The sequence below is a fragment of the Acipenser ruthenus genome, chromosome 16, assembly GCF_902713425.1.
Source record: "Acipenser ruthenus chromosome 16, fAciRut3.2 maternal haplotype, whole genome shotgun sequence".
NCBI classification, from domain to species: Eukaryota; Metazoa; Chordata; class Actinopteri; order Acipenseriformes; family Acipenseridae; genus Acipenser; species Acipenser ruthenus.
Window position 1 is genome coordinate 3,408,169 of NC_081204.1, and position 9,999 is coordinate 3,418,167.

General features: G+C 33.8%; 1 protein-coding gene across 1 annotated transcript; it reads right to left on the reverse strand.

Annotated features, from left to right (window-relative positions):
- Positions 1-4,538: 4,538 nt before the first annotated feature.
- On the reverse strand, positions 4,539-8,387 carry LOC117411809 (homeobox protein BarH-like 1). The gene is made up of 4 exons (XM_058988444.1): positions 7,767-8,387; positions 5,936-6,209; positions 5,483-5,567; positions 4,539-5,120 (listed from the first exon to the last, which is right to left on the reverse strand). The coding sequence occupies exons 1-4, from the start codon at positions 7,966-7,968 to the stop codon at positions 4,953-4,955; spliced, it is 729 nt and encodes a 242-aa protein (XP_058844427.1). The 5' UTR covers positions 7,969-8,387; the 3' UTR covers positions 4,539-4,952.
- Between the last annotated feature and the right edge of the window lie 1,612 nt (positions 8,388-9,999).

Sequence of the window (9,999 nt, forward strand, 5' to 3'; positions counted from 1 at the left end):
CATTTAGTGTTAATCTATATATCCCACTTTAATTCAGATTTTTTTTTTTAAATATTAATAATTAAAATGTAGTAAATGTGTTTTATTCTCCGTTAAAATGTGTAGGTCTGCTTGTAAAATGTAAGCTATTGTCCGAGTGCTGGTTTTGATTAATATAACTATGTGAAATTACCAAAGTGAAGCTTTTTGATTGCCAATAACACATAATAAACGATCAAAGCCATCAGCTACCATTAATTATATACAAATATCATCAACAATGAACGAAAATTGTTTATGAAATATCTGATCAGTACATTCTGTTTAAATAATGGCCATGTAGGGCCTACAGCTGAAGGAACACCAAGCTTTCACAAATAAATAAATCCATGGAGAACATATAGAAAATATAAGAATGTATAGAACATTCTAAATTTATATTTATCTTTATATTTATCTTTATATATATATATATATATATATATATATATATATATATATATATATATATATATATATATTAAAAGGCACCTATCCAATCTTTTAAAACTCGGTTTAAGAAAAAAAAAAAAATCATCCCAAACAACGTGTGAAATGTGATATTTAGAACATTAAGTGAAATGATTGGAACACCAATGGAAATTTAACTTAGAAACGTTGCAGGCAGACATACACAATTGTTAAATTGGGGTTGATAATTACGGATAATTGCTTTGAACAGGATATTTATAACCGAGAATGAATTTGGTTTGAAATACTGCTAAAGGGTCTTAGGGAGAGTGTAGGTGTTTATTTTTAGATGGACGTATTCGCGTTGCTTAAGCACATGAACAGCACATTTAGTAACTAATGTTCAAAACAATGAGAGCAACCAGCTCCTATTCTCACATGTCTGCTTCTGTGTGTCCTCTTTGTTCCTGTGGTGCATGTGAAAGAGGTGGAGTGGACTGAGAGTAATCTGGTCATCTACATACTTAATAAGAAGGAATATGACATCGTTCCTGTTCTGAAGGCAAAGCCATCGCCACTGATACATGACCGTGTGCTGGGGTCACCAAGTTTATCCAGCAGGGGAAAAAAGTAAAATAAGAAGAAGAAGAAGAAGAAGAAGAAGAAGAAGAAGAAGAAACTATATACAGTATAGTATGTGCCCGGAGAAGCCTTTGAAAAAAAAAAAAAGCTATGATAGAGTAACTGAATATGTATGTTTTACTAGAAAACAAACTAAACAGACTTCACACATTTTTTAAACCACATTTTTGTAGTTTAGACTCAATCTGTTTGAAATACACATATTACACCCTTTTTTGTCTTTAATAAACTAATAATACAGCAAAAGGGTCTACAAAGCTGGATAACTACATCAACCCATTTTAATACGAACATACTTTAAGAGTATAGGTAAAGTTTTTTTTTAAATTGTTTTGTTATATATATATATATATATATATATATATACACAGTATTTGTTTATATATTATGTTCATCGTTCCCCCATTGCTAACTGGCTGTATCTGCTAATTAAAACAAGTATTGCAATGACTTTCCTAATTATTGCACATACAAAGCATACCATAGAGGTCATTTGTGTGATTAAAAGAGTTCTGTAAATATTTCTGCAAGAATAAATAAGTTGTTTCAAAGTTCTGAAAATGTTGTGTTAGTCAATGGCACGTACCACATATTTACACTACAGAGTAAACATGTTCTCCCTGAATTCAAGTTTTAATGAAAATTGGCATCCTTTAAGGACATTTCACTGCCAAAGTAGTTAACTCTAATTCTAAACACTTCTGCCCTAAATTAAAGATCTTAAAGGTCTTTATATGTGATGTGGTTCAAGCTTATATATAACCAATTTTTAGACTACAAAAAATAGATTTGTTGAAAATTAAACTGAACAAATTATAACTTAGAAAAACGTCCAATGAAAATGGAATTTAAACGCTTTTAAATTTTTAACTTTATGGAATGATAACAATTGATGGGATTTTCAAAAAGTCTTTTAGAATGTCAGAATATCAGTCCAACATACCAGATCTTCAGAAAGATACCGAGCACACTGGACTACAACGAAACAGTTAAGACTCGATAAATGCACCAAAAAACTGACATACCCAGAAATAAACAAGCTCAGACATTTAGAGGCTTGTACTGAACACAGTCTTTTACTGTCTTTTTAGAATTATAATTGGTGGGGTTTTTTTCTTTCAAGTTTAAAGTAAAATAAAATACTGTAAAACATTTACTGTACATACATTTAAGGTAAGTATGATGTTTACCTCTCTGGCTTAAGTATGTCGATTTAGCAAAGGGAGCAATTCAACACAGTTACATTTTACTAGATGCAAATACATGCCACTTTAGAAACGGCTAGTTGGAAAAGCACTAAACTCAGATACTGGCCTGGATTAAATAAAAAACTATGGCACTGCCATAAGCCTTTGTGAAGTTTATCTATAGCAGCAGCATAAAGTCTGATTTCATTTAGGCTTGTGTGTCACTTGGGGTTTAAAAGCACAGAAAGAAATTGACAGCTATTGGTAGCATTTGAAACAGGCACCAGTACCCAGGAGAATGAGTCATGTAAAGAGGAGAGGTATGCTGGTCTCAAGCTGTTTCACAAATCACTCCAAACACTGTAATCTGCAAGAACACATTTAGTGCCATATTCACAAAGCTGTTACCATCAGTTTGTTTTCCCCCTAAAGGGAAAACATTAATTTTAAAAAGCATTGAATAAATAACTCAGGGTGTTGCACTACAAACTCCTGCAGTAAATGTGCATTAAAGAGGTTGCTTATGCAAAGACTGCGGTGAAAACAGTAAACAGAAGCTCTGGATTACAGACAGCACCAAATTAATATTGATGATGCCATAACAAGGGCCTATATACTCTATAAATATACAAATAAAAATGAAGGAAAAAAACAATTGACACACTGCTTATATGTTACATATTTTGCATCTATACAAAAGTTATGTATATAATGGAGCCACTTTACAAACACCTATTTGTTTGTAGGTAAATTATGGACTTTGAAGTAAGTTTTTACATAAGTGCCATTGCTTATTTCAAAACTAATTAGGTGAATGGTTCTAGTTCTTTAACATTTTTATCAATTATTTATGTAATCATTAGGTTTATTTCTAACAAATGACACTTGGAAAACCACAGCTAATTATGGTCCTAATTTAACCATCTCATAAGTGGTACGTATTAGCGGAATATAAATACGATCTGCATTAACTAGGCCGAAATAGGAATTAATACTGGTGAGCCGAGTTCAAATGTGTTTTCATTGGAGAAATAAAAAAACAATTTATTAAGCTTTTAATGTTCGACTGTATTTTTGTCATCTGTTTAAATTTGTCATAAAACATCAATCCATATGATGTTAAGACCCCGCCCCCTCCTCAGTACGCACCTGTTTGCACTTTCGGTCACCTTTTGCCTTCGTGTTTTTCCTATACTTTGCTTAAAATTGAAGCCCTCGGGCAGCGTTTGTGTCAGATTTCTAAAAACTTCCTAAACGGTGCAGTCCAGACGAAGACGCGCAATTGTTTTCATTGTGACATAAGGGGTAAATCAACTTGATGAAAACACTAGACAGCAGTTTGTAATGGGAACCCCGTTTCCATTTGATAGACACCACAACGCTCAACTAACAATTGGCCTATCGCCATCGTTAACGCGTTAGTTAAACTATGAAGATACACCGTAGCTGTTTCTCATTAAAAAAAACAAAAAAAAACAAAACCTATAGGCTACAGTAAATGCACTTGTGTATAAGTAAACGCAACACATCTAAAACGGTGTGCTGTAAGTTTAAAACGATGCATACCCTCGGTCAAGCGGATCTTGCAACAATAGCCTGGGCTTCCAATGGTTAAAGAAATGGTGCCACATGTAGCAACAATAGGCTATAACAGCTCGAATTATTATATTAGTTGTTTTTTATTTTATTTTATTTTATTTTACTAGGGGTCCAATGCTTTAACAAACGCTCTTGACCACTGTTGTTTACAAATGTAACAATAGGTAGTATTTGGAATTATGTGCTTTTCAAACTATAATCCAGATAATTTGAAGTTCATAAGCATTGTGCGAAATAATAAGAAAAAAAAGTAAGTAACATATGAGTTAAAGGGTGATTTAAAATATAGAAATATTTATTTTATAACAAGAAACCTACAAAAACAGAACAGAAAACATCATGCAGACAATGCAGGGAATCGCAAGGCTAGAAGAGCGAAATGAGACCGGTGTGTTATTTACTGTTTATCTCAATTTGCTACAGTACAGACTGAAAATGTCATTCAAGAAAACGGGGCACATTTTAATATAAACAGAATCATACCTACTGGCTAACTGCCACGACATTATATATAATGTTATATAAATATATTTAAATAAGGAATGCCCCAATAACTCAAACTCTTTCGCTCATTACAGTTAGCATTAAGTACCTTTTTATTGCATATACAGTATGCACAAAAAATAGAGCCTACCACAGAAAAGAAAAAAACACAAAGACCCGATGCTTGCAGTTTCTTAAAAAAAAAAAAAAAAAAAAATTAAAACACTCTGGTGAAATGTGACTATTTTACATGAAGAAAATGTGTGTTCGTGTGAGTGTCAGAAATAATACCCTTAAATACATTGGAAATTAAAAAGGTAGTGTCGATCTACTGACCATAGAGTTCTTCAATTAAAGTCATTTGTTTTGTATCCTCCACTGGAAACAAATGTATAGGTGTATCAGATGAGTTTATCCCGCAAAAAACAAATGAAGGGTCCATATTGCGAAAAACACTAGACATTTAAAATATACGATATGGCACATCAGTTATGATATTAGTTCCAGACTGCAAGCGGCGGAGCTGCAGTCACAATTTCCTCTCATTAGAGCAGTTTGATTGTTACTGCCTCATTAGTCCATACACGCTGGCGGCCTGCAGAAGGATATCAGCTATTCCTCCTGATTGACGTCCGAATGTGAGGAAGAAGAACCTTCGGATTGTCGCTCTGCTTCTTTTGATCGCTCTTGCTCTGAAAGTTGTTCACTGGTTGGAATTGAGTTTTTTTTGGGGCGCCCTTTGGGTTTGGTGGGTGATTCCAGACCTCCGCCTTGCAAAACCTGACAGAAAAGTAAAGAAGAATACTATTAATGCTTCCATACCTAATGGACCTCAGTCTCTACAAATTCAAATTAGAATACAATGGGTTTGGTTTGTGAAATGACAAACCAATTAGTTAAACAATTTGTTCACCAATTTGTAATCCAGAGTCGTAATAATAATAATAATAATAATAATAATAATAATAATAATAATAATAATAATAATAATAATAATAATAATTGTATCAAGTTACATTTTGGATTCAAGAAGTCCCAGGTTTCTTTATTCTCCCAGATGAAAAGAGATTGTTGCTCACATTAAATTCAGTCGCTATTAGTTACATTAATGTAGGCTTATTATTATAAATAAATAAACTTACTATTTTCTTCCATTTCATTCTTCTGTTCTGGTACCACGTTTTTACTTGCAGTTGACTGAGACCCAGAGATTCTGCAAGGTCTATTCTGTTGAGCAATATATAGAAATAATAATAATTGTAAGTATGATGCCATATTTTCTAATAAAATGACTAATTACTGATTCTGTATTGTACCACTTGTAAATACACTGCGGGTATAAAGACAGAACGAGCTAAATAGACCTATAGATAGATCGATAGTGTAGATCCACATGTGACAAAGGCTAAACGGTTTTAAATGTAACCATTTTAATATTTTAAAGTGCACTAAAATGTTTAAAAACATAGTCGCCGTGTTTTGGTAAAAGCAAATCACACTGCCTGTTTAAATGGCGTGTGTTTTATTGGAAACAACAATCGTTGGTATAGTTTTGCAGACATAACGTGATAAACATTTAAGACCTATCTGCGTACCTGTCTGGTGTTGAGAGGTATTTTTGCTTCTCAAATCTTTTCTCCAGCCCCATTAGTTGTAATTCAGTAAAGACAGTCCGACTTCTCCTGCCTTTTTTTGACTTGTTGGTTAGATCTGACCCCGGGTCCATTTTACTCCGGAGGTGAAGGTCTAACGGCAGGTGATGGGAACTAGATCCGCCGGACAACAGCGCTGATCCGAGAGGGGCGCCCAGCGAACAGGATAGAGGAGCCATGGGAAATTTAAAAACACTAGACTGGTCTGCCTTTAGAACTGTAAGAAATGAAATAAAGCTATCAACATTTTTTTTTTTTTTTTTTAAACGTTTATATAGTAAGTTGTTCATCAGTCATTTTTAAGACAATGGAAATGAACACAACACCAAATATTTACAGTAAATACATTTTACAAGTAAATGCTTCGGGCACAAAACGATTATAGCTTACTCTGGGGTATGTAATTTGTCAAACGAGGCTACAATTGTTCTGTTCCATATAGTAGGCCTATCCTCAAAATGTCCCCTAATTTAAAATGTGAAAGTAATAGGCCTCTATTAGAGAAGAAACGGAACATATTGATGATGGACACAAATGTAACAGTATAAATACCAGCAAATTGTTTTCATTCCATAACATTTGTTTGGATACTTTTTACACAATCTGATTAATTGCTCCTTAATACTAAACAAAGTCTAACTGTAGGTTGGGAAATAGGAAATGAGCAGAATCTCAATTAAACCATTTATTGCTTGACTAGCAACAACTCCCAAACACAAAGTTTCTCTTATGCTATTAATTTTGCAGAGGAAACACACATCTATCTGCCAGACCGCAGCATTCATTAATTTGTTTTTATTAATGTATAATTAATCGAGTGCTAATATTTATGGAACAGATGACTCTAAAGTACATTACCAAAAAATTGCAGAGCAGCCAACTTCCAAAAATAACACTCAAGACTTAAAACTAAACTTCGTTTGTGTGGCACTGCGTACAGGACGAGTACGTGCTTGAAACTGTAGACATACCAACACCAATCAAGGTTAATCAGGGTAACTAACCTGGCATAATAACCGTATGGATGGAATGCATCCATATACAGGTACTAATCATTTCTGGAGATATATTCAGTTGTGTCTTAAAATGTGACGTCTACATTAAAGAACGCCCCAGAGGCATGTCTTTATTAATAATACACTAGACTAGTCTCCAATTGTTAAAAAAAAAAAAAATACAAAAATAAATAAATAAATAAAATAAAAACAACACATAGGCCTAGTCCTTTTTTTTAGAATTATATCTGGGATCATGTTTAAATAATGATTTAGTTGCATGTATTTAATATGTGCGGTATAGAAACAATCATTCTATCCTTGTCATTTGTAAATATAATTTAGATAACGTCCTTCTATTTTAATAGCTTATATATTTTACGTACATTAACTATTTTACACATTGAGACCTGTAATAAACAAACGAGATTGGTCTATGCTCTGTGCCTGCGTGTTCACATTGACTGAAAAAAATAAAAATAAAAAAGCATAATGCACCTTCAATAGACCTATATTTAATACAAAAATATATATATAATCAAACAGATATATTTGAAAAATCGCACAACAGGTATTTTGCATAATACAATTATGCAGAACCCCCCCCCCGCCCCCCCCCCCCCCCAGAATTTGCGACTAAATTAATTCGCATAAAGGGGAGTAAAGTAAACACTAATTTTAGGACAGTGTTGTCAATAATTTGTCGCGTGCAGATAATCCAGCCTCTCTAATCTGGACAGGCGTCATGCTTATTACACCAGATTGTACTAAACTCGTACCTAAGTGATTGTGGTAGGGTCTCGCTGACAACAGAGCCTGCACTCCGAATTTGAGCAACTCTCCCGCGGGGGCTGAAATTTTGTGGTCCGGGTGGTCAGTCAGGATCTCCTCGATCATAAAACTCCTGTAGCGATGGGACCTGTGGTCAGGATGGGCTTCTGGTGGGAAATAATGGGCCCCCAGCTCCAAAGGATGCTGCATTCTTAAAGCGTTATAATAATGGACTATTCCAACAAAACTGAAGTTCTAGAATCCACGCCGCGTTTTCAACTTTAACGATGTTCAGAGCTTCATGGGTTCACGAGATGTTCTTGTTTCTGGTGGCTAACGCGTATACATTTCCTTCAGTGCAAAATGTGGTTAAACAAATGCATCCTGTTACTCCTTCTTGCCGATTCGGTAAGTCTTATAATAAATTAAAAGTGCATTGATTTAGGATGTATCCGTCTTTGTCTCTGCCCTCTCTTTTTTAACCCAGATTGCGGATATGCAAAGGCTGTTGTTCAGCAGTGAGGCACTACAAGTTGTACAACCCCGTCCAAACTTGTCATACGAGACACTGGCTTTCCCCGCCCAGTCTTCAGTAAAAACAGCCTATTACTGTTCTCGGCAGGACCAGCCTTACCTATGGATAAACGGGACTTTCGCACAGAACCTTGAGGCTTCAACGGCCCCCTTGCTGGTTTTAACTGAAGGGTGCCACCCCCTTTCTTCCCCAACACGCGTACCCAATGTGACAGGATCCCAGACATAACATTTTAACACATGGCTTAAAGTTAAAAAGTTCTGCATTAGCCTGCAAAAAAGAAACACAAATCACCCCGCAGAGCGTGTGGGGAAAAAAGAGGTTATCTTATCGATAAGTAAAATTCGATTAGAATTATCCACGCATTACTTTGCAAATACAGAATACGCACAGCTTCAATAAGCAGCCTATCAATTAGTATGTAGTTATTAAAAAAAAGGATAAAGTTCTATTCATATATTATATTTACAGCGCATTTGAGTGATGTTTTAAATAATGTATAATTATATTTAAATGTAATACAGTTGCGTTGCAAAATATCACTTAAACTAAACCTTTATTAAACGTTATATATTCCCCAAAAGGGGCCTTAAAACGAATAGACTTAATTGAGGTGTAATTTGCATTTTTACCCTTTATCCATGCATTTTATATTGCTGCTTGAATGTTTTTTTTTTTTAATTAGGTATCTGTTAGGATTAAGACGAGTTTATAAAGATTTTATTTTGTATATAACAACTCAGCCATTACAAGAATAATAAAAAAGCTCACTATTCTCAAACTATATAAAACTGTAATAGCATTTCACAATATGAAGCGAAAACGACGTTATCATAAACATAAAACAATAAATAAATCAAATCAAAAAAGAACAACTTAAATGTAAAAGTTTGTTCGCAAATCTAATATCCCTTAATAAGAATATAGCGGAGTGCAAGGTTCAACACTAATGCACCAAATTGCCAGAGGTATGATGGGTTATTGTTTCCAGACGACTCATTTATACTGATAATAATACAAAACAATGCATCATCATCATCATCATCATCATCATAATAATAATAATAATAATAATAATAATAATAATAATAATAATATATGAGGGCCTATACATTCTAAAGAAAATATAATAAAAACGTAAAACAAGGAAATTATGTTGTTACGCACGTTATTTTTTTATTTTTTTAATTGACAGTACGTTTTATTTTCTGACAAGATCAAGCAACATTTTTGAACAGAAACCAGTGAAAATGGAATATGGCAATCGGAAAGTCGTGATATGAGTAGTACTAAACTGATGTTACAAGGATCCAAGATGAGGTAATGTTTTGTAGAAAAATTTGAAAACATAGCCTACTGTTGTTTTAGATGTTATACAAGTTTAAATAGCAAGACGGGACCGGTTTTATTTCTTTGTCTGCCACTGGCAAAACAGCCTTGCGTTAATTATTTCAGTGATATGAAAGCGGATCTGCGGTGTATTTATATGCCAGTTCATCCTTGCGAATGAAACATCGAATATTGGTAAAATGTGGAAGTGCTTTTATAATTTCTTCTTATATTTGTCAGTTTCGTACGTCATACAGGAACATGCCTAAGCTTTTAATAAACTTATAGAAAACGTGTTTTAAACGTGCTCTAGGAGTGCTTTACAAACAATCAAACTAATAATACGAGGAGTACATTCCAAATAGTCAGTTATGCAT

Excerpts from the sequence above, each read along its gene's own strand:
- LOC117411809 (XM_058988444.1), bottom strand. The coding sequence starts at position 7,968 with ATGCAGCATCCTTTGGAGCTGGGGGCCCATTATTTCCCACCAGAAGCC. Across the intron at positions 6,210-7,766 it reads ACCCTACCACAATCACTTAG|TTCTAAAGGCAGACCAGTCT; the intron begins GTACGAGTTTAG and ends CATTTCTTACAG. Across the intron at positions 5,568-5,935 it reads TACCTCTCAACACCAGACAG|AATAGACCTTGCAGAATCTC; the intron begins GTACGCAGATAG and ends ATTGCTCAACAG.